Below are 24447 nucleotides of genomic sequence, written 5' to 3'. Positions count from 1 at the left end.
GGCTGACCTCCTTCAAGTAATGTAATTTCCAACCATTTCAATCACTTTCATAAGCTACAATCTACCGGAAGATTAGCAGTAGTCCTGCTTGCTGCAATATCATTCTGTTCTTTAATTGGTTTTGGGGGTAATTTAGCTAGAGACCAAGTAGATAAGAGAAAACTTGGGGACAACACCAGGTGATTGTATACTCCTGGAATTCAGTTTACTGGGGGGAGGAAATAAGCGGGAAGCAAAAATGAAAATCAGTCCAGTTTCCAAAGCTGCATATTTCAATCTAACGTCGTTAGACCTGGGGAATACTCTGGCTGCCGTCCTTGGCGGTGGTGGCAAGGTGGCGGCTGTACCACCCGCTCAAGCCCAGGAGAGACACGCAAGACGAGCAAGCCTCAAAAAAGTTTTCATCTATTTAATGCAGGCCCTGTTGAGTTTGTATTGTCTGCCGATCAATCCGTCGCGTGGGGCCAAGCCAAGGGCTGCACAGAAAGCTGCGGATATTGCATCGGCGTGGTTATCTCTACCTAACACCCTTGTAACCTCATCGGCGAAAGACGGTGAGCTCACCGCTGCCTAATTTCCCTCAAACTCCTGTTTGCCGTTCATTACATCACCCTCTTTTAATTCTCTATCTATTAAGTTCAGTGTTAGTGGCTCCATTAATTGTCCAAGAACCCTCCCAGGCTTAAAAGCTTAAAATCGGCTTCGTCCTGTTCGCTCCTTCAAGTGTGGGCACGGCGCTGGCTTTTTCCCAGTCCTCTAGTACTTCCAACGACTGTTCCAAGACCTACTGACAATCACCATTAACTATCCAGACAGCTCCTTGGCCACCTCCTTTACAGCTCTTGCAAGTTACCCAGATCTGCTGGTTTAAAAATATCGAGCTCCATCAGCTTGCTGTTCAGCGTCCCTCCTATGTACTCTTGGAAAGTATTTCATTAGCACGTTGTCTTTTTTCCACCAGATACCAGGAAGAAGCCTGCACCGAGCATTTCTGCCTTTTCTCTGTTATTGATAAATCTCCCATTTCTCGGCCCACTGCTAACGCAAGGCGCCTTTTCTTGAAAATCTTGGAAAATATCCTTCTGTCTTTAATTTCCCCAGCTTCTGAGGTCTATTAATTACTACCAGTTTCCCTTTTCTTCTTTTTGTGTGTTTATATTTTATGTGTTAGTCTTGGCGGCTCTTTCACTTCCTTTCCAAGCCACGTTGGTTTTTTTAACAAAGATTTCTGTCTGCGTTGCTGCTTTTGGGGTAAAATATTCTTAAAGGCTTCTCCCTTTTCAACACATTTTTCATTTAAATTCTTTCTCCAAATTGACCTGACTTGTAATTATTTTCTGCTTTGTGAAACAGGGCCTTTTAAAGTGCCAAGTATATATACGTATTACTGCTTTGAGCTTTACTTCATTTGCACAGAACAAATGTAATCAAGCCATGATCGCTTGTGCCTAGCACAGTGAGAAATTCATCTTCACCTGCCAGTATGAGGTCGAATGTGGAATTCCCTCATGTTGGAGGCAATATTTTTTTGCATTAGGAAATTATCTTTTTTTTTTTTTCCCCCCAGAAATTCTAAGGATATTTTAATACCGGCGGCTCAAGACCTCCAGCATCCGTCGCTCAGTTTGAAGTCTCCAGTGATCACAGGATTTTTATTTGATGTTATGCACGTGGCTGCTTAAAGAAGCAGATTGTGTCAAGTCCCTGCTGCAGCGTGGCGGTCTGCTGCAGACCCTTCTTGCTTCATAATATATTTCCTGGGATATTGATCCAGAAACACTCCGGATCATTTATTTCCATGTTGCTAATGACTTGGAACCAGCCTGGGACTGCCGGCGCTCAGGAGAAGGAGTTTCTCTGCTCCCAAACCAGTCCCAGCGGGATGCGGATCGGGACCAGCAGATCGAGATGTCCAAGCACGAGTGGAAATCAAATGGAGAAGGTGGCTCTACCACAGGGTTGCAATACTCCGGCCAGGGAGGTCTCCCCGCCACCCTGCGGCGTTGATAGTGGGGCTGTGGTGTGTATTCAGCAATTCCACCTCGTGCCGGTGGGTTTTGCCGCTGCAGTTAATTCTCTTTGCGTCCTGTGATTTCCCAATTGTATTTTTTCTTTTGGAGCGAGCGTGGACCGGTGCCCCCGTTCCTCCTCCGTTACGTTATCGGGCCAACGTGTCCCTGGCTTGGCTGGCCAGAGTAACCCCAGGAGCTTTTCCCTTTGAGATGGAGGTCAGATGAGCTGTACAGCTCCACCACGGATGGACTCACCCTGGGAAAACACAAACCTCCCTACACCGCTTAAACAACCTGGTATTTAATTCCACATTTAGCTGCCTTTTTCCTTTCTTTCCCTGTGAAATAGGGGTGATTTTTTTTTTAAGATTGCTTTGATGTGCTTCCCCTTCAGCATCATTCGGGCATCCCCAGGAGCTGCCTGCAATTTGTGAGGTCCCGCGAAGCCCTGCTGCTAGTGCCAAAAAACCATCCTCCCCCGCGGATGGTGGCCCACTGAGTTGAGAAGCCTTCGAATCGCACCTCGCGGCTGGGCTCGGGGAGGCCGGCACGCCGTCCCTCCTTCTCCTCTCCCCATCCTCTGTTGTGCTTCACAGGATCAAATTCCCAGAAAAAGCTGCCCGCCGCCTTGGGATGCTGGAGATGTTTTTCTGGGCAGCTGGACTTTTAGAGATACATCCCACCGTTCTCACGCTGAGGATGCAGGAGGAGCATGGATTCCTCCAGCTAATCCTCTCTCTCCCTTTGCTCTGTGGCAGGTTTTTTCTGTCTTAAGCACAGCCAAACTTTGCAGCAGGTTTTCTGCGAAGGCTGGGTCTCCCCGATACCCTTGTTTTTCTGAACCACTTTGTACATCAAAACCCGTTGCCTGCATCCCCATCGCTCCCTGAGCTGCTCCCTTGGGCTGTGCCCCGCTCTTTGCAGGGCCAGGCGGGTTTCTGCACACAAGGACAGGATGGGATCCCCCGCAGAGCTGCGCCTTTCCACCAGTGTGGGTTTTTTTTTTGTCTGCAGGGCACACCAGGAATAGGCAGGTGCTAATTTTACTCTCTATATTTTGCCTCTGTCCCGCTGCCCAATGCTATTTTGTATTCCCCCATCCACGCTCGGTTACTTATCATAAGCTGATTTGCTTTTTATTGTATTTTTCATCATTGTTCTTTTATCCCAAACGTCATCTCACTCCCCTCATCCACACATGTACCAGGTTATTAAAAAAAAACAAACTTGACAGCCTTATCTAACACCGTCTGTCCCCTTTGAGGAAAGAAATGTCTCCAGACTTAGGCAAATGTCCCGGAGAAATCCCACTGCGGTTTGAGGGCAGCCCAGCTCCGGCACGGCAGCGTCTGCGGAGGTCAACTGGTGCTCGCCGGCAGCAAGAGCATTTTCCAGAGGGAAAAGCCCGCTGGTATTCAGGGCTGGGGTGAAATCTAATCTGGAATTTCCTCTCCCTCAGCCTCCCGCACAGCAGCAGCACCAAGGAAATATGAACTGGTCTGGAAAGAACTCCCCAAGGCAGTAAGGACTGCAGACGACTGGGGCGTGAGTACTTCTTTTAAACTAAATCCTGACCTTTAGATAAAGTCTGGGAAAACCAGATTTATTTGGGGGTAGGCTCAGGGACAGCAGTGTGGCTGTGTCGGGGTTGGCCACACGCCACGATCGCCTCGGTGTCTGTAATCGTCCATCCAGCCCCTTCCTCTGGTATTCCCACAATCTTCCTTTATCTGGCAATTTTCAGAGCCTCCTGAAGCCCATCTTAAACCCCTTAATAATCGAGATGGTCCTTTCTGGCCAAACCCTCCGCTCCAGCCACAGGGCAGCAAGACAGGCTACGGGCGCACCGCAAAACCTGAATCAGGTCATCAGCAGCAGATGAAACACGTGGCTGCATTTTTAGTGTAGAAACCGCTCCCTCGTCAGCCACAGAGCTGCTGTTCCCCAAGTAATACTCATTTTCACCCCAAGAACCATCCTGTACTTGTCACTAGTAAATCTCACTCCTCTCTCAGCTTCCTCAGCAGGTTGTTATTAGTGATTTCTTGTTCACCAGGTACCATTAAACATGCTGTTATTTTAAACACCTATTTTATTAGGAGCAGCATCCCGCGTTGGTCAGCGGTGTATCGCACCTTGGGGCATGCACGGGCGTTAGCCTCTGGTCTCTGTACCCCACTGAACTCCACAGAAAGAATAGCTGGCCATTAATTAACATGCCAATTAACAGGGAAAACTACTTTAACTGCGTAAAACTACCGAGAAAACAACAGAAGGGGGCTGGAATTTCTTTTTTTCTCTGCCAAAAATTTTATATGTGTTTAAGCAGCTTCAGTTGTAGTGTTTTTCTTGGAAAGTTTGGGGGTTTCCACCCAAAGTCTCTCTCCATGTAAAAAAAAAAAAATGGGAGTTTGCGGTTGCCAGAAAATGCAGTACCTGAAGCGTGGGATTTTTAGAAAAGAAAAAAAAAAACAACAAAAAACCCCAATGTATAATGTTCTTGCATTCATCAAGGACTCGGTATAGTTTGAAAAGACATTTTCAACTGAAAAAAATGCTTCGGTGGGAAAATTTCCACCCACTCTGGTTGCATCTCTTCCCTCCAGCTCTAAGAGAGAGAGGGTTTTCTTCCAGATGAGCGTGGTGATGTGTTTCAATGGATGGACAAGAAAATGCATCGATATAGAAAAAAAACCCCACAACTGAGTGGGAAGACACAGTCTGAAACTTCCTACTAGGTGGGCAACCGAGGCAGGTACTGAGCGTAACCATCCCTTCCAGTGGGGATGCACGTGCCTAAATCCCGCGGGTTTCCATCGCCAGGGTTTACACCGCTCATTTTTTTTTCCTTGGCGTCCTGGCTGAGCCGAGTCTCCAATCCGATTGGACGGTCTTGGCTAAAAACAAGCACTCCAGTAACACCGGTGGCGATGGCAGGATGCAAATACGAGCTGGTGTGCCTGGCACTCCTACCGGAGATTTTCCGGAAGAGCTGTGTTGTCATACATTGCCCAGATTTTGCTTTATAAGAACTTGTGAGCATCTTTTTAATTTTTCTTAAACAGAGCTCCCCCTTTAATACTTGTGTATTAATACACACACGTGTTAATACAGATATATAGATATGCATGCGCACAGACCCGCAGAGACACCCCGATACTGCAAATATTTGGCACGCTTAGAAGCAAGGGGGGGGGGGGTGCATCCCAGGACCAGGACCCCGCGTGCTCCAGAGGCACGAAGCGAGCTGTCGCCGCTGCCAGGGGATGATTTCACATCTTCAGCAATCCCAGGGGAAAAAAAAAAAAAAATAATTAAAAAATAGTCTGCGGACAGGACTGGCGAGGGCCTCCTGCTGTTTTGGCCCTTCCCGATGGATAGGAAGGACCGCGATGAGATGCTCACAGTGTTGAAGGGAGGGGACCGAGGTGCGCAGCAGCCGGGAGGGGACCCAGCCCCGGACCGCTGCCATAAACCCCGAGCGACAGCACGGCCTTTTCATGAATAAATAATTTGTGTTGCAGTCGCAGCGTACTGGACCAGGCACGGAGCAAAGTCTGCCCGGAGACTTGGCGTTGGCGGTGCTGAACGAGGCGTTTGGCCCTTTCTCATTGTCCTCCCCCCACCCCAGCCATCCACCTGCAAACGGGGACCCCCGGGTCTGGCGGGGGACAGCCAACCCCTCGTCGCATGGGAGAAGCAGCGGGAGAGCGGCGGGAGCTGGGCAGGGGAGAGATGAAGGGATAAATAAAAACCGGGGAGCATCCCGGAGCTGCGGCGGGGTCTTGGGGGGCTGCGGGGGGCCGCGGCCCTGCTGGGGCGGGAGGCGACGGCGACGCAGTTCCTGTCCCTTTAAATCCACCCTGAGCCAGGAGCCGGGAGATGAGGCAGAGCAGAAAGCTCAGGATCCCTGCTCATTAATAAGCAGGATTTATCCCCGTAGGGAACCGGGAAGGTGGGGGGAGGCCGTGGGGAGAGCGGGGCGAGCGGAGGCCCTCTGCCCCCCCCACCCCCCCCCACTCCCTCCCCCGACCCCCAGCCCCTCACCCCGGCATCCAACCTCTCTCCGAGCATCCTCCGGCCAAGATGTGGGATCCGCCGGGCGAGGCGAGCGGGTACCCCCGGGAGTGAGGTTTGCTGGGGGCGGGTTGGGGAAAGAGGCGGGGGGGGGGGGGGGAGAGAGAGAGAAGGAGGAGGATAACGGAGGCGATGGCGGGTTTTTAGGGCGCTGGGGTGCGTGCGCGTTGCGAGGGCCGGAGCGGGAGAGGCTGGGGGAGCCGAGCGGGAGGGCGGCAGAGGCACCGCATTGCTGCTGAGCCGCCCCGCCGCCGCGCCCGGCCCCGCCATGCCGCCGCTCCCGCCGCTCCCCCCGGCCCTGCGCCGGAGCCAGGCTGGGCGGCCGGGCAGCCCGAGGTGGAGGTCACAGCGGGGGCTGTGAGGCGTCCTCCCTTCGGGGTGCGCTGGGCTGCGGAGCGCGGGTTTGGGTTTATTTTTCCTTTTCCTTCTCTTGGCATTTGGCCTCTTTTTTTTTTTTTTTTTTTTTTTTTCCTTCCCCCCCCCACCCCCGTTCCCTGCCTTGGATGGTTTTTAGGTGGAGTCGTTTGCACCAAAACCCAATAGCTGCTGCTGTTCTTGCTGCTATTTTTTTTTTTTTTTTAATGATACTGTTTCCACAGCAGGGGAAGAGAGAACTGATCCTGAACATACTCCCAGAGAATGAATAATCACAAGAAACTGGCTTAAGCAGCTCCCTGGATCTGGTGCATGATTTCGATTGAGTTTGATTTGATTTGATTTTTTTTTATTATTTTTTTCCCCAAGTCATCGTTCGCATTTTATTTTCTGCATTTTTTTAATTTTTTTTTTTTTTTCACCTTTTGGGGGATTTGCAAACCGAATTACATGCATGTCCAGTGGGGGAAGGTTTAATTTTGACGATGGAGGGTCGTACTGTGGAGGCTGGGAGGACGGAAAGGCTCATGGCCACGGAATCTGTACCGGCCCGAAGGGTCAAGGTGAATATTCGGGCTCCTGGAGTCACGGCTTTGAGGTGCTGGGGGTCTACACTTGGCCCAGCGGCAACACTTACCAGGGCACCTGGGCGCAGGGCAAGCGCCATGGCATTGGCATGGAGAGCAAGGGGAAGTGGGTGTACAAAGGAGAGTGGACCCATGGATTTAAGGGACGATACGGGGTCCGAGAATGCACTGGAAATGGGGCCAAGTACGAAGGCACCTGGAGCAATGGATTACAGGATGGCTACGGGACAGAGACCTACTCGGATGGAGGTAGGTGCTGCATCGATACCTTCCCGGCCGGGGCGGGCGGTGGTGCGTGGGTACAAACCTCGGAACGGGGACCCTGGCTTTGGGCTGGAGTCTGTGAGTTTGCAACCTGCTAGCTTGGAGCGAGGGATGCTCATACCTCGCAGGAGACGGGGAACCAGCCCAGCACGGCATCAGCCCAGCTCTTTGCCACAGGTAGCCCCATATGTTCAGTGGGTCTCTGGGCACCGGGTCCTCCCCCTGGCTCTCCTCGACCAGGCTTTTTGGGGCCGGGAGCCGGCTGCGCTGGTGGGGGGGGATGCCCAGCTCTCGCCCCGGGGGGGGTGGGAGGACGGGGTGGGCCAAGCCGTGGGGAGACGACCCAAGTTGCACATGGGATTGGCAGTTCTGACTGCACCACTGGAACCTGTAGGATTTGCGTTGAAGCAACCCGGGGCAGAGGGGAGGCGAGCGTGCGGGGGGATCCAGGGCAGATGGGTGCAGCTCTGGCGCCGCAAAGGCTTCCAGCGAGGGGCTGGGGGTCTTCGCACGCCCTGCAGCCCCTCCAAACGCAGCCCCACGCTTAATAATACCAGGGAAAAGACTTTAATTCAGACAAGAGTCTTACATTCCTAGTTTACGGCTTAATGCTTAGCGTAGGGGCTCAGAGGGATCACCAAAGCTATTCTCTGCCGTCAACATGGCTTAACGAGATGTTGAGGGGAAACTAGGATTAAATTAAAAACAAGAAAACCCAATTGGAGCGATCAAAAAAAAAAAAAATTGCTGGACTAACAAGCTTTAAGGCTGAACTAGGAGAAACAGCTGGTGCTGTGCTGTAAGTGGCTGTATCATCCTCTCATGTTTTGTGGCTACTTCCATCTAAATTGCCACCATAATACGAGGCAGGCCTACCTGCCGGCACCCAGGGGCATTCGGCAACGCTGCCCCGTTGTTTTGCTGCCAAACGTGTCCATCTAGGCTCTTTTATTTTATTTTATTTTATTTTTAAAGACGTTATCGTTTTCCAGGACTGCTACATTAAGGAGATTGCAGCGTTGATCAGCTCCATCGCAGCCTTCCTGAAAGGTGCTGCAAGACCTTTCTCTAGAAAACCCAGTTTGCTGCTTTGTGATTGTACAGGGAGGCAAGATTAAACGTTACCTGCAGCTGCTCTTTTGTGCTCTCGAAGGGAGAGGTGGAACGATCTCTTGATTTTTTTTTTAATGACAATTTTGTGCTGGTGGCTTTCTCCTAAACGAAAATATAGCTGCAACCTTTTGTTTCAGCTGCCTGGAATAATGCTGGGGTCTGAGCTGGAATCTGCCGGGTGTGTGTTTGCAAGCCGTCGATAAATCCCAGCAGTCCTTCAGTTGAGAATAAAGCTTGGTCAGAGATTAATCGCGGTCTCCAACGTTCAAAGCAGTCAGGAGGGGATGTTGGGGTGGGGGGGGGTTCCGCGTGCTCCTAACACGAGTGCCGTCGCCCTGCTCCCCTCCTGGCACCCAGCCCCTGCCGGGGAGGTTTGCAGGAAGGCAGACAGAAGTCTCCACAAACTACAGGTCTCGGAGGGCTGGGTGTTGCAGAGCTGGCCCCGTCCCCGGGCACGCACGTGCCCACACCCCGGCACGCTTCCCCGTCAACTGCAGCGCAGCGGCTTTTGGGGAAACCTGGGGAGCATCTCCAAATCGGGGTGGCTTATCAGCAGTTTCACCATTTCTGAGAACCTACCAGAAGCAAAGAGCTTTTTCTTCCATCTTGGCAGGCCAGCCTGGCTTCTCGGTGTTTGGGGACCGAAAAGCTGTATTGTATGGTTGTCATTTTAGGAGGAGGGAAGAGGATCACGGGGGAGAAAAGGGCAGAGTCTGTAGCAAAATGCTCCCCCCTCGGGACTCTGCAGACCCTCCTAGGAGGAGGGGACGGCCATGCTGGGAAGATGCGGAGCGATGGTACCTGTGGCCAAGCCCACCGTGCTGCCGGGAGCAGGGACAGCCCGTGCACGCCCCGACCGGGCTCCTCCACACCAGCTTCCCCCCGATTTGGGTTGAGCGGTCACCGCGGAGTGACTGACCCCAGCCGAAACTGCACTTTCACCAACTCGGTGGCAAGTACCCAGAGGCCACGGCCCTTTCCCAGTTGCCTGTCTGCATTCCGGGTGGAAAACACCAGAGTTTGGCATCTCCAGCCTTTTGGACACCGAACCTTAACGAACTTTGTGCCTTTGGATGCCAGAAGCTGGTGCGTGCGGGAGCTCTGCTGGAAGGGTGACTGCGTAGCTATGGCACAGGGGAGGCAACTGTTGGGAAGGATGTTTCTCATTAATCTATTCAAGTTATTACCTTCATCAAACTGAAGTATCCTAGAATCCTCGCCCCAGCATCTGTCACTTGCCACCCACAGATAAATATTCATCCCTTGCATATTTATTTATTTATTTTTTTTTTAGCACATCAACCAGGGCTAGGGGATGGGTCCCTAAATGCGCAGCGAGGCTCAGGAAGTGAGGTGCCCCAGAATTCATGGGTTTCACTCCAATTTTACCATTTCCTTGCACAATAGTGGGTAAGGGCGCATCTCGACACTCCACCAACCATTGCCAGCGCTGTCTTGGGGAGCGATATTTTGCATGACTGATGCACACGTGTCGATGCGTTGGGCTTGGACGTAGAGTATGGCATGCGGTGGCCTGAGCTGCGTCGCCCCCCCCCCCCCCTCCCACCGCCGTCCCGGCTCTGCTCATCGCCCCGGGTACCGTTTCCCCCCCTCCCAGCCCCACGCCGGGTGCTCACGCCTGCCACGCACACACGCATGCACGCTTCCCCCACATGCAGCTTGCAGATCTCGCACCTCCCACGTGGACACACTCATCGCCATGCACACACGCCTCTCCTCCCCACGCCGAGACGCCGCTTCGCCCCTCCGCTTGCATACCCACACGCACGTGGTCTGCCCCCAGCCCGGCGCCAGCGCTCTCTGACCCACGCGCGCGCCGGATGAATGCAAACAGTGTTCCCTGCGCCGCATCCGTCAATGCAAACCTATCGCGCAGAGCCCAAATAAGCAAATGCAGCCTCGCTGTTCCCCTGGGAGCCCACACTTTGCCGAATCTCCCTGGCACCGCTGCACGCCCGACCCACGTTCTTGCACCTGCGGCACACACGTACACCATCCTGTCTTTCCCGTGCGTGCGTGCGCTCACTCGGACTCCCCCCAAACCACAATACTGCTGACAAATCCTTATCCTTCTGCCAAAAATCCCTGCCCCCTCCTGCCCCCATCCAGAAGCACCCAGATATTACATAAACCAGGCTTCTGAGGACCGCTTCGCTCGGGTGCTGGAGTTGCACCACTCATTTGCTGGGCCCGATTCAGCCCGGCTCCAGAGCAGGAGCAGGATTGCACCCTTGCTTGAGGTGAAGGGGGCTGCATCCACCTGGATCAGCACCGACGTGAGCCGGGGCCGCTGCCGTCGCGCTTGCTGGAACTGGTGGAACCTCTGGAGCAGGGGGTTGGAGACCTCCTCCCGTTGGAGACCTTTTCCTGAGCAGGTCTGGAGATCAGGAGACACCTCAGCTGGTTCCTGCCTTTCTGTAACTCCTCGGACACTTTGGAAATACTCGGTGATTTTACCCTGGGGACAGTTTGAGTTGTCACTGCAGCCTTGCCATGGAGATCCTGGGGCTCTGCATTGGGTTTGGGTTTAGCTGCTGCAGCCATGGCTGTGGCAGCGGATGGCATGGGGTGGATGAAGAAAGCCCCAAATCTGCTTTCACCCTTTTGGTCCCTACCAAAGCTGTTTTTCTCCTCCCTCCACCTCTGCCTGGCTGAGCATTTGGGATCCAACACCGGACAGGGGCTCGGGGAGGGGACCAGCCCCTCTCTCGGGTCCCCGCTGCCCGGCCAGCCCTCGGGGAACGGCTCGCAGCGGTTCCCGGGTCTGGAGGTGTCCGCGGTGCATCGGGGCTGTGCCGGGTCCCTCCTGCCGCCGCCCCCTCGCCCCATCCCAGGTGACCACGTGCTCCACACAGCCTTGTTTCTCGGGAGGGCTACCCCGAAACAGCCGGGCGGTCGCATCGTGGTGTTCATCTTGTGTAATCCTCCGTGCCCACTCACCTAAATGAATCATCCCTTTGATAGGTGAGTGAAATATAATTAGTGTTTTCATTGTTAGCACCGTGTGAGTAGGCAAGTGGGTTTTCTTGGCCCAGGCTGGGAAATTTTTGTGCTTTGCAAACGACGGGGAGAGGGAAGCGGTGCGGTGGGAGCTGTCGGCGTGGGCTCTCTCGCAGCCTGTCCTGCCTGGGCAGGAGCCGTGGCAGCTCCGTGCCCCACTTTCCCTACCTCTGCAGTGGCACCGGTGACACCTCCAGCCGCTCTCTTGGCAGGTGCACCAGGAGCCACCAACCAAATGGCTTTGAAGTGGTTGAGGAGATGAAAAACAGGAAATATTTTGCAAAAGCAGGTCCCTTGCCAGTGTAAAGGGTCTCTCCAGGGGGATGGACCGGGGGATGCCGCAGGGGGGACCTGCTGGTCCGGGAAGGGGCCGCAGCTCCCTCACCTGAGCCAAGAAGTGGTTTTGGATGAACCACCACCGGCCGGTGCCGCCGAGGGCAGGGGCATCACCAAGGGCTGCTCGTGCCTCTCTCCCTACCGGGGTTTTTCACGGGTTCCTCTACAGCTGCAGGGAACCAACTAGGGAGGACAAATTTCCATGCGATCTATTCATAGCGCAGATGTCAGAATTACCTTAAAAGTATCAGCTCTCGTCTTATTTTGCTGCCGGGAAGGAATTGTTGATGCACTTTAAATAGTGGGTGGAAACAAGCAAATACAGACGTGCCCTGATCCCCCGATCCTCCCGGTTCCTGCAGAATCCAGGCACAGCCCTAGCGGGTGCTAATAACCCCCTAAGAACCTGCTAATTAAAAAAACCAACAACTATGAACTTAATTTGTGAAGCATCTTGCTATTTAGGTTTGGTACAGAAGATGCTGGCAGTGCGACGGTGGTTATAGGAGAGCAATAACTGAAACGTCGGGACACGCCGAACATAGAGAAATGAATCAAAATACTAAATGAAGATTCTGACCGGTGTCATTAAAAATAAATGATATGAAGTCATGGTAATTACTTATCTCACTGGAACATGCTGCTTAGTTTCAGGTACAGCTCAGGACAGAGGAAGAAGGATTTTGACCCCGGGGAAAAGTACGGGAGATAGAAATTGCCAGACAGGCTTAGACCCCAGCTCCACCTTCTCGAGGATTTTGTCCGGTGCGTGATGCTCCAGGGGATGGCGGAGGACCCCCACCTTGGGGCAATCTGACCCCCTTCCCTGCCTCTCCCTGACCCATAACAGAGGGTGACTTAAGTCCTGAAACACAATTTTAATATCCTTTGACTGGGGATGCTGGGCTGGGTTACCCCGGGGTTTCTCGCAGCTTTTAATGCAAATCTCAGGATATTTGCATGTGATTTGATATCCCATGGGGCTCCTCGTGGTTGGGTGACATCTGCTCCTGTAGCTGAACATTTTTTTTCCTTGAAGCTCCAGCTTGTGGAATCATGTGATTCTGCAAGATTTTTCAGCTTCATTTTTAAAGCAAGGTTTCCACCCAGACTATTGCAGAAAAGTCATTCTTATGGGCTTGGAAACCAGCAGACGAGAGCTAAAAATGCCTTCTGTTTAAAAATGCCTTGATTTTAAAATGAACCTGATTCATTTTGAATGCTCTGAGTCAGGTAACGCCGATGTAGATGAATGATCTGTATTAATGTAGGCATGACTTGAAGATACAGAAGCCGGGCAGGATGGGGTTGGTGATCATCTTATAGGGGGCAACGCTGCGGTTTAGCATCTGTCCTGTGAGATTTTGCAGTTTTTGCCTGTTTGGGGTCTGGGTTTGGCATTGACTGAAATCCTGACCAAGAAAGGGTATTTTTGCAAGGGTTTGCAATAATTACAGGAGACCCTTGATACTAGTTTCCCCTGCAATAAGCTGTTTAACATAGAATTAGCTTATTTGACTGTTAACAGAAAAGGGGAGCTTGGAGGAAAAAACTACTGGAATGGCAAGTGTTTATATTTTGGGGTTTGATAGTGGCTTTTCACAGACAGATTCTGGCCTTTGAATCAAAAATCCTTAAAAATTGCAATCGATGCATGAGCATTCCCTTAGAACAGTCACTCCCAATATTATTCCCTGAAGAGGTTCCACTTACTCTTAGCATACAGCAGAGCATCATGAATTTTCATGAATGAGTGAACAGCCAGAGCAAGATCCCAAAGTCTGCAGATATTCGCACCGTGATGATCACTAGAATGATATGATTTTCTGCGCAGGGCATCTCTTTGGGTCTGCAAGGTGTTTCCCTGGACTCACCAAGGGATTGATCGGTTATTTCTCAGGAAATAAATAAACCCTGCCCTCGCCTCATCCCATCCTGTGCTGTCCCCGCTCCTGGTGCAGCCTCGTGTCCCCAATCCATGGGGAGCTCAGCCTCGTCCCATGTGGCTGAGCATCTCCCACGCCTCGCAAGGGATGCAGCCCTCCAAAACCCGGTGCCGGCACGCAGTGCCGTTTGTGAGCGTCGGAGAATTAGCCTTTACTCCCGTGAGCTCTGCTGAGAAATGGGGTGAGATCACAGAGTTTGCGACGAGGATTAGAGCGCTGGAGGATTAACGGACTAAGCATTAGCCCGATTTCACTCTGCTTTGTGAGAGGAGCACATTAGCTGTAATAAAGGTGCTGAGCGATATGTTAATGTGTTTCGCATCCCTCGTGCTAAAGCCTCATCCTGGTTTTGGACCCAGTCGGTGGCCGAATCCAGTTGCCCTGGGCAAAACTATGGGCCCCATTTCACCAGGGGATGATGCTCCATTGATTTTCCCTGGCTCTGGCAAACCCAGAACTTCCCACTCCCAGGAAGACTAGAAATTTCTTTCTTTAGTTCCTTCCTTTTGAAAAGCTCTGTTTCCCCTGACTCCAGGACCTGGAGCTTTAAGGAAAATCGTGACTGGCCTGAGACGCATTATGAGCTCCATCAGAATTAGCAATGCTGAGATTGGATCATCATTATAATGGTTTGAAGCATTTCTCCAAATGCTGGCTGGAGAAGGCAATCACTAATGAACGCAAACAGGCTCGGGGAAGCAGGCGATACAGAAACAATGAGAGGGAAGAGGGAGGGGATGCTCGGGACGGACTTGTGTTTTCCTGCAAATGGAGAGCAAATTGAGTTTTTCCCCCTCGAAGCAAATAGCCAAAATGCCTCAGAATCCATGGTCGGGCGAGCCCGAACGTAGTCGCGGGTCTGGGGGGGCTGCTCCTCTCGCAGATGTTACCTGAGCTGAATTTCCATATGTGATTTTTTTCCCTGGGGTTGCTTCTCCTTAACATTATACGGTCATGTATTTGTCACTGGCCGGTCCCTGTGGAAAATGGCTTAATTCCCGCAGCTGGGGTTATCTTCAGAGGGAGGACATCAGCTCGGGGCTTTGCCCCGTTCCCTGCCCTGCCGTAGTTTTGCTGTAGGCTGTGCAAAGCCACTTTGTACCCGCAGCGGAAGCGTTTTGGTGGAGGAGCTCATCCTCTGTCTCGCTCTGTGCCTCAGTTTCCCCTCTGTAAGTGCAAATATCAGCAGTTTTTGTGATACCATGACGCACATTAGTGTTTGCCAGTGAGGAAAGTAGCTTCGTTCTGCTGATCTCCTGACTGCAAAGTGTGTTTGGGGCAGTCATCATGGCAATGAGAATATAAAGGACTCCCCATGTGGCATTCTTGCCACATCTGAACCTGCCTTTCAGATGATTTTCCCTATGGAGAACAGTTAAGCAATCCCTGATCTGTGGCATTTCAGCCAGAGAGTAACTGAAATTACGTCGTTGTTTGCATCCCCAGAGGAGGAGGCAGGTTCCCTGGCTGTGGCATGAGGCTCTATAAATCCGTCTCCTCTCTCCAGCCCCCAGCTCTTGCTCCTGCAGAGGTGCCCAGCGAGGTGCCGGCTCTGCCAGCCCTGCACCCATCTCTACCTGCTTGCCAAGCGATCTCCTGCGGTACATCATCCAAACCCAACAACTCCACTGGTTCGTTTCCTTAGGTGGAGCGTCCCTGCCATTTAGCTTTAAAAAGTGCAAGCTAACCGTGCTGATATGAGCTGCAGACGTGTAATGATTTATTATTTCTTGAGCCTCAGCAACAGCCTTAATGCTACCCAGCCCCCAGGCAGTAGCAAAGCAGCCCGTGGCAGCTCTGCTCTAGTCCCCTCTGCTCTGCTCTTCTCCCTTCTCCTTTCTCTCTTCCCCTTCTCTCCTCCAAGGATGCCCAGACCTCGCAGTGCCCATCGTGTATGTATGTATCCAGCCTCGCATTAAGCAATATGACTAACATCCATCACGTGTTCGTGCCTGCAGATTATATTTGCATACTCAAAAATCCATACTTTATTTCTTCCCCTGTGTAAGCAGTTACCAGAGCGTATTTTTGGCAAATTAGCAGCCACAGCAGAAGCATCTGACTGTGCTTTTAGCATGCCTTGGTGATGGTCAGAGGCATGGAGAGCCTTGGCAGGGCTGAGGGGGGGGAAGATAATTTGCTGCTGAGGCCGTATCCGTGCGGCGTCGCACACACGCACCATCACCGATTCCCACCTTTCACGGTGGGCAATGCAGGTGGCAAGTCCTAGCCCTCCGTATCATGCCAGAGCAGGATACAGGTGACCATCTCGGGGACGATTGCTGCTCTCCGACCATCAGCTGGGGACAGGGCGGGGAATGCAAGTCACCCAGTGCAACGCCTTGTCCTGCTGCCAGGAGTGAGAGCGCAGAAGGACGGCTCTTGGGCTGTCTTGGCAGCAAACGTGCCCCCGTGTGCGTGCTCGGGAGGACCCATACATGCAGGCAGCACTTTTGGGGGTCACATTTTTACCAGCAAAGCCCCCTGACTGCTGGGCATCAGCCGGGGTGACCGACAAGGATGTCGCCGTTATCTCACCATCAGGACCGAGGCTGAATTCGCATCCTCCACTCCTCTCTTGTCTCTCATACATCTTCTCTTTGGGATGGATGTTTCTGGGATGCTAAACATGATTTCTGCATGAAGCCTCCCTGGGCCTTTCTGATATCGTATAGCTGGAAAGGGATATCTGTAAAACTTGCTCCTTGTATCATAATTCAAGAGACCGGCCTAATTATTGCCATCAGACATCTTTAATTAATATGCTGCAGAGTTCAGAGATAAGAGGGGCGGTGAGCATACCAGGAAGGATCCTTCACGAGATAAACTAGCAATTCACAAGGTCTAATGACTTCTGCTCGGTTTTGAAAAGTGGACGGGCACTTCGGATAACTCAGACCCCGTTCTCAAATTTCACTGAGTGGCGAAAGCGAGCTGGGAGGTTTGGATCGCTGCCATCGCCGAACACAGTCACCGTAGCAGGCGGATCTGGCTGTGCATCAAGGGTGGGACAGAGGCTACAGAGAAACCTGCAGCTGCGCCCGTGTCACCGGTTATTTTAGCTCACCTGGAAATGCCTTGCGTTGACCTATGACAGTGGGTTATTCGTGGGGTTTTTATCTCGGTGTTACTGATGGGTAAGGAATAGTTTTCTAAGCATTTGACTTTTTCCGAGGTCATGTTGTGATAATAATATGTATGTGTCCGCGGGCCTCAAAATGCTTTATAACATCCTAAATAACTGCTTGAATTTCTCCGTGTGAGAAACTGAAGCGGAGCGAGGCAGGGCAGGTCTGTGCAAATCTCCCCGTGTGCTTTACCCCATGTGCTTGCCGAGGGGTTCGTCCTGCAGGACACCGAACCGGCCGTCTCGGTGCAGGATAAGCCTGCGAGCAGCCTTCAGTCCGTAACGCTTGTACTTAATGGTGTTCCTGGACTGGGGCCAGAGGGCTCAGCAGCCTGAAAAATGCCAAATCCTTGGGTACGGGGAGAGGGAGGAAAGAAAATGCAGCCATTCCAACCCAAAAAGTCCTGAGTTCTGTCTCCTTCCAACACCATGGTGAAGATGGGTCAGGTTTATATCCAAGCGCATGATCCCACCTTGGGCCAAGGGAAGCCCCACGTACGTTGCGGGGCTGTGAGCAGCCCATCATCCTCCCTTGGGGCTTCCCCCCCATATTGTTCAAAATCCGCCTATTGCTCCAGCGTGCCCTAAGGGAACTCCTGGTGCTGCTTATTAGTCTGAAAGCCAGATTGCCCTGGGCATCGTTGTTGGTCTTCACCATCTCGCTGTAAGCAGGAGAGGACCATGGGTGCCAGGCAGCCCCTCAGCAAGCAGCAAAGCCAGGCGCTTCCACCCTCCGGCCTTTCTCATCTTTACCTGCTGAGTGCAATGTTGTAGGCAACCTCCGTCTGCGCCAGAAAGGCCATTTTGGAGATGGTTCAGGTCTTCTTTCCCTCTGCATCGCTGTCTTATGTGCAAAAGGCACCTGGTATGGAGGCAAATGGCATCAACGAAGTGACTCTTCTTGTCTGAGGTTTCAGCCCAGTGTGCTGCATGTGGGAAGAGCAAGCCCTTGGTTGTCTCTTCCCCGCCATGGTGAAGACCTCATCTGCAAAAGCGAGCAGCTCCCTCCACAGTCCTGGACCCACAAACACCCATGCAAGTCCCGCTGCAGTGGCTGTACCCCGGGGAGATGAGCTGGAGATGGAGACTGGTCTCCTCCTTCCCCACTCCCCAGGAAAATCCCCAAAAACTCCTTGGCAAAGCCAAGGAAATGAATGGAAACCCATCGTTCTTCCTGGTGTCTGTGATACCTGAGATCCTCCCGGAGCACTTTGCAAATTGGAGCCAATTGGTCTTCCCAATACCCAGCTGAACTGCTGGAGTGCTGCTGCGTTATCCCTGTTTCCAACAGGCAACGCGAGGCACAGAGGTTGCACCCAGCCATCTCACCAACGGCTTTGCACGGGGTCTCGCTCACCTCCCCGTTTCTGCATGGTGCAAACCAGGACGAACCCTGATTTCAGGGATTTTTGGCATTATGGGGACAACAGGAGCAGCCCTGCAGACTCTGCTTTCTTCCCAGAATGAATTTTAACCTCCTGAGCCAAATGCTGAGAAAGCGCTGAATAACTGCAACAAATTAGATTACTTTGTGGTACTTGTCATTTCTCAAAACATATGATCTTCTGCTGGAGCATCAGGAATGATGCTTTGGAGGCCAGTGACTTCCCGCTTTCTGCTTTCAGCCTGGCTGGCTCCGGCCAGGGATGGGGCTCCGCACAGTCCTCAAGGCAATGGAAATTCCTGCAGGAGTTTTAAAAGCCATTTGGAAACAGCCCAACCTTGCTTCAAGAGGAGCCAGACAAAAAAAAATCCCCAAACCCAAGCTTAAAAGCACAAATGGCCAACAACCCCATTGCCCATTTTCTTCCCTCCATGTTTCCATCCCATCCCGACTTTCCTCGTCGCTCTTGCGAGCCCGGTCCCTTTCTCACGCCCCATCTGCTGTTTCCAAAAGAGGAACATTCTCACCGATCCATCTTTCAGGATGACTTCAGTTATTTTCTCCCAGCCTCAGGTTATGCCCTCTCCTTATCTCTGCTCCATACGTGTGCACACGTGTGGCCACATCCCCACCCTTCTTGGCATCACCTTTATCTTGGCCAAATCCTGCTGAAGTGATTACACCAGGAGTCAAGAAGTCTTCCCCGGGATAAAACCGCAGCAAACGAGAGCACAACCTGTTTATCCCCTCGGGTCTGATCTTGCTGCTGTTACAAAGAATGGCAAAATTCCCATTCCCAGGGCAGGATCAGACCTTCTTTTCAGCAGGATGGTAGTGGCGGCTGAGATTTCTTTGCTTGGCTCTCCAGCGCTCTCCTGTCCTGCATCTGTCCACGATTCCAGCCCTACCCCTGGCCGCACAGCTCGGCTGCCTACAGCTGCCTGCACAATGCTGCCCTGGATGCTGCATTTTCCCCAATGCAATCACTCCATTAATCTCATGCAATTAATGCTTTGGGAAGCATTTTGCAAATATTGATAGTAAGGAAAGAGCTACAACACAGAAATGGTTGCTGCTTCGGTTGTATTACCGTAGTAAGTCACAAATTACCTAGCTCAGGAGGATTTTCTTTCCGTCTCCAAGACTTTCTCGGCTGCTCTTTGTCCTTTTTGCCCAGTGCAAAAGGGCCACACAGAAGTGGGATGGATATTTGTGGCATCCTGGAGTCATCCATGACAGTGACCTGCATGGCTGGAGGGAAGAGGTTGGCACATTTTCCTCCCCAGCAATTCTCCTCCATCACAGTGGCTTTGCTTCTTTTCCATGGTGCCCTGGCTTGGGCAAAGCAATCAGCCTGTGGCCAGGATTGCAGTAGTGTTGGCTTGCTCCCCACTTCCCATCCCAACGGAGGAATGTTCCCCTCTTACCCACAGGTAAAGAGGGCATCTGCTCTTCTGCCCTGACCCTGGGAGGTGCTCAGCTCTCCACGTTTGCACTGAAGTCCTTGAGGACCTCTGTTCAGCACCTCAGCAGATCAGTCTGGGGACTTTTTGCATCACACGTGCTTGTCCTGTTACACCCAGCCCCGTCCCACACTCCCCGCCGCACGGGCTTCCCGTTGCCCGCTCCCTGCTCACCTCCCTAGCTCTGACACAGCCGTAGCCGGTCCATCCTGGCACGTAAAGTGGAAAACCATAAAATCCTGTTTCCTCTGCAGGGAGAAAGAATCTCCCGGCTCCTTGTGAGATTAAGCTTTGTGCATATATCTGCAAATGTTCGGGGGCAGAGGTTAAGCTGAGCAGTGCAAGGGGAGGAGGTGACAGTGCTTAGCAATGCAGATCAGATGGCTCTGAGACCTTCCAGCGTTCGTGGCCAAATCCTGGGATATTTAAGGGTTTAAAACCTAATCAAGTCAGATGAAGGAAGGAGTGCTGTTTGGGTGAGGCAGAATGGATGAAATCAGCTCCTTGGAAGGAAGCGCTTTGATCTGCTGGTGGCCATGAAGGTGGCCACATGTCTCGCTGGCCATCGGGGAGGTGACTGTGGCCTCCTAGGCAATCCCCAGAGGCAACCCATGCTGCTGCCTCCAGCGGGGAAGCAATCAGGAGAGCAACAGTATCTATGAAAACAGACTTGGGGTTCGGGTTTTGCTCTGCTGGGAGTTGCTCCGTGATGCTGGGAGGGGAGAAGCAGGACGGGCCACCTGGATGGGATGGCTCCTCAAGTCCTTGCATCCTCTGCCTCAAAAAATCAGCCTTGCCAAGGAGATGCAGCGATTGCTCCTGGCAGCCGTGCAATTCTAGGAGCAGGTTTTAAGGCCATGCAAAGATGACAGCTTCCAGGGCACCTCTGCCTTGCTGGAGATACGCACAGGCGCTCGCTGCAGCTGTAACCTGCTGTGACCAATTTGCCGCCTCTGCTCCAGCTGAGACGCGCTGTCACGCCTGCTCCGAGAGCGCTTTGTTCTGCTCTTTGCTGCTGCCTCTGGTTTTCAGCAAAGGGCCGTGCTTGCTTTACGGTGCTTAGGTTTAATCCGTTGGGGTTTTTTTTTTCAGCTGCAGATTTGCTAGGGGACACGGAGGTCAAGGGACCTGCCTGGGGCCAGGGACCAAGTCAAAGGATTCAGCCAAGGGAAAGGGAGGACAAGACGTGGTCAGGGCAGGCTCTGACGGATCTCATGCAGGACCTTTTCTCCCTGTTCCCTCGCCCACACTGGCATCTTTCCCTGAAACCCGTTGAATCCATCTCCAGGGGAAATGGGATGCTGAGCACGGTGCGAGGAGATCCCAAGCCATGCGGGGGGCTGCCTTTGCAGGGGTGCTCGGGGTGTTGGAGGAAATCTCTCTCACCCAGCTGCTGCCTGTCACCCCCAGCAGGTTGTCCTGCCGAGATGCTCTGGGAGGGAGCCAGAAAGGGGAGCGAGATGGTGCCAGGTCTGCAGGGGATGGACGGATGGCTTGGGGGGCTCTGCCCGGCCACGGGCTCCATTCCAGGTGCTGTTGGGCACAGGAAGAGCCGTGGGTGCATGGCATCGGTTGTTGCCTGCTCTTGGGGACACCAAAGAGGGCTGCAGCAGGGAAAGCCAGGCTCACTGCTTAAACCCAACCACAGGATGTGTCTGACGGCTCCTCTGAGCTGTTTTCCAGCCATCTTGCTGGCTGTCCCCTACCCTTCTCCCTGCCAGCCCTGCCACCACCTCCTCACCCTGCCCTGACAGTGCTTGCCGTAATCCCGGAGCTCTGCCTCCCTCCCTGGTGCTAATCCTATAAACCCTTGGTAAATCCTGACTGCCTGGCCCTGCCTCTCCATGCCTCTTCTGCAAGGCAGTCTTCATGGGGTCCCCTAGCTTGGAGCTGGCATTTTTTTGGGGTGCACAATGCCATCACCCAGATAACATAGCACCTTGAGGGGCTGCTTGCATCGGAGCACCAGGAAGGATGCCTGAGCCCCAAGGGGGTTTGTGCAAAGTGCCGGCAGCTATTAGATAAGACAGCTGATGCACCCCAAAATGCACCCCAAAATGTGCCTGGGTGCTGGTTTCATGCTCTTGGGAGCAGTTCCCATGCTCAGCGTGAGCCGCTCCAGCCCGTACCCATCTCCAGAGCTGCCGCTGAGCCCCAGGGACCGGGCAGTGGAAACCCCTGAGGAACTCCTGGGGGTAGGATGGGGATGAGGAAAGAAACGGAGCAAAAGGATGCATAGCTGTAGGGTTGGGATCGCTCCTTGCAGCGAGAGTAGGGTTTATCTGGGATGGGGATGGCCAGCACAGCCCGTTTTAATAATCCTTTCTGCTGGGCTGTTGGAAAATGTTGAGAAGGAAAATGCTGCAGCAAGGCAGATAAGTCTCAGGGAACAATGTTTTAGCAGCCAAAAGAGCCGGCTCAGGTGGACCCGACGGGTTGCTCATGTCTACGAATCACAGCCTGATTGCTAAGGGCAAGGAGCGTTTTGTGCAGAGAGGGGCTGGAAAGCCTCTACCAGACCGAGCCGGCGGTAATCATCCAGGCCGTTGTCATCGGAACCGTTTCGGTTTGATTCCCACAGGGTTCACTATTTCAGCAAATCTATTTTAAGACTCCCTTTGCATGTGGGAGTGGGGCTGGTGCGAAGGGAGGCCCCGACGCTGCAAGGTGCTGCCTGCGCCCATCCCGGCACGGGGCCCTGCTCCTTTCATCCCCGGCCGGGGATGGGAGGCAGCAGCATAGCCCGGGGCTGGGACCAGCCACAGCATCCCAGTAGCACCAGTACCAGGTGAGGAGCCGTCCTCGGGCTCATCAATCCACCCCACGAGAGCTTAGGCGGGAGGTGAATCACCGCATCTCGAGCTCGCCCAGAGCAGATTAAGCCAACCTAAGAATAAAAACAAGCCCCACAGTTCAACCAGCTGGGATAAAATGAGAAAGCGTGCCAGTCGCCAAGCTCCAGGAGGGGAAGGGTTTATAAACCCTGGGCAGATTATCACCGCTCGTTTCGGTGCCCAGGGCAAGTGTTATGCTCCGGTTGCACTTCCCAGGCTGGATGGGTTTCTTGTGCCTCCATCCCCAGTGCTGCGGCGAGGTCCCACGTGCGTTTCATCCCACTAACAACCAGTTCAGCAACTCCAGTAAGTGCCCACGCAAATGTAGGCGTTCAAACAGGGGCACGTTTCTGAGGAGAATAACCGAATGGATCTCACTCTGTGAGGCCTTTATTTCTATAGAGCCACTCCCTTCCACTGTGTGCCGGATGAAAGGCACTATGTGTATAAATAAATGCATTGCAATATACCATCCGCTTTGATCACTGCCGGCAGCACGGACGGGCTCAGAGTCTGCTCCCAGATAACAGTTCCCCTGTCTTGTGTCCCCGTCCCTTCCCTTTCCAATTAGGGGTTGCTCTAAGGGGCAGTTCCTTGAAGCATCGCTCCCTGCGCGCTGGTGCCTTGGCTGGTTTCTCATATTTCCGCGCTGCAGCTGGAGCGCACGCCTGCGATCCAACCGAGACGTTATTTTTCTTCCTCCCGCAACGTGACATTACAGTCCTTGTCACGGAGGAGGGACTGGGATCCAGAGCTGCACTTTGCTGCTCCCACTAACGAAGGGCTCGCAGAGGAGTTTGATGCAATTAGTGGTCCGCAGGATGCCAAGCCATGAACCCCTTCTTTTCCTTTTGTCTCCTTTTCCCAGGGACATACCAGGGCCAGTGGGTCGGAGGGATGCGCCAGGGTTACGGCGTCCGGCAGAGCGTTCCCTATGGCATGGCTGCGGTTATCAGGTCACCCCTGAGGACGTCCATCAACTCCCTGCGCAGCGAACACACCAACGGCACGGCGCTGCACCCCGACTCCTCACCGGCGGTGGCCGGCAGCCCCGCTGTCTCCCGGGGTGGCTTCGTCCTCATGGCCCACAGCGACGCCGAGATCCTCAAGAGCAAGAAGAAGGGCATCTTCCGGCGGTCACTGCTGAGCGGGCTCAAGCTCCGTAAGTCCGAGTCCAAGAGCTCCTTGGCCAGCCAACGGAGCAAGCAGAGCTCTTTCCGGAGCGAAGCCGGGATGAGCACGGTCAGCTCTACCGCCAGCGACATCAACTCCACCATCAGCCTGGGCGAGGGCGAAGCCGAGCTCTCCGTCATTGAAGACGACATTGACGCCACCACCACCGAGATCTACGTCGGTGAGTGGAAGAACGACAAGCGGTCAGGCTTTGGGGTGAGCCAACGCTCGGATGGGCTGAAGTACGAGGGAGAATGGGCCAACAACAAGCGCCACGGCTATGGCTGCATGACCTTCCCCGACGGCACCAAGGAGGAGGGAAAGTACAAGCAGAACGTCCTGGTCAGCGGCAAGAGGAAGAACCTCATCCCGCTGCGGGCCAGCAAGATCCGCGAGAAGGTGGATCGGGCCGTCGAGGCGGCTGAGCGGGCGGCCACCATCGCCAAGCAGAAAGCGGAGATCGCGGCGTCCAGGTAAGGTGGTCCATGTCCCAGCACGGCGTCTTGGCACGGGTCCCACCCCGATGGCTGCGGTTTGATGGGAGAAGTGGGATGGGACTTTGTGCGATAGTAGGTGCTGAGGCAGGGGGGTATTTCAGAGAAGCTGCTGGAGGCAGGGGAGCGTTGCGGTGGGCGTCTGCTGGCACAGGCAGCGGTCGGTGCAATCTGGACCCCGAAGGGGGAGCGAGGAGCATCCTGGAAAGCCAAGCTGCTGGGCTTGCCCAAGCCTCATGGG

General features: G+C 53.4%; 1 protein-coding gene across 3 annotated transcripts in view; it reads left to right on the top strand.

Annotated features, from left to right (window-relative positions):
- The first annotated feature begins 5731 nt into the window (after window positions 1–5731).
- JPH3 (junctophilin 3) overlaps window positions 5732–24447 on the top strand; it is a 58228-nt gene continuing 39512 nt past the window's right edge. Inside the window, exons 1-3 of one of the 3 annotated variants that reach the window (XM_054841022.1) lie at window positions 5732–6144; window positions 6689–7300; window positions 23408–24185. In XM_054841022.1, the coding sequence (XP_054696997.1) occupies window positions 6919–7300; window positions 23408–24185 (1160 nt within the window). In that variant the 5' untranslated portion in view covers window positions 5732–6144; window positions 6689–6918. Of the gene's footprint in view, window positions 6145–6205; window positions 7301–8307; window positions 8475–8565; window positions 8663–23407; window positions 24186–24447 lie in introns of those variants that run through there. The other 2 variants (XR_008579172.1, XM_054841023.1) reach the window with 2 other exon arrangements.

Source organism: Grus americana, chromosome 13 (assembly GCF_028858705.1).
Source record: "Grus americana isolate bGruAme1 chromosome 13, bGruAme1.mat, whole genome shotgun sequence".
Classification (NCBI taxonomy): Eukaryota; Metazoa; Chordata; class Aves; order Gruiformes; family Gruidae; genus Grus; species Grus americana.
The sequence above is the reverse complement of the archived record's forward strand: the minus strand, read 5'-3'. Positions and strand labels throughout refer to the sequence as shown.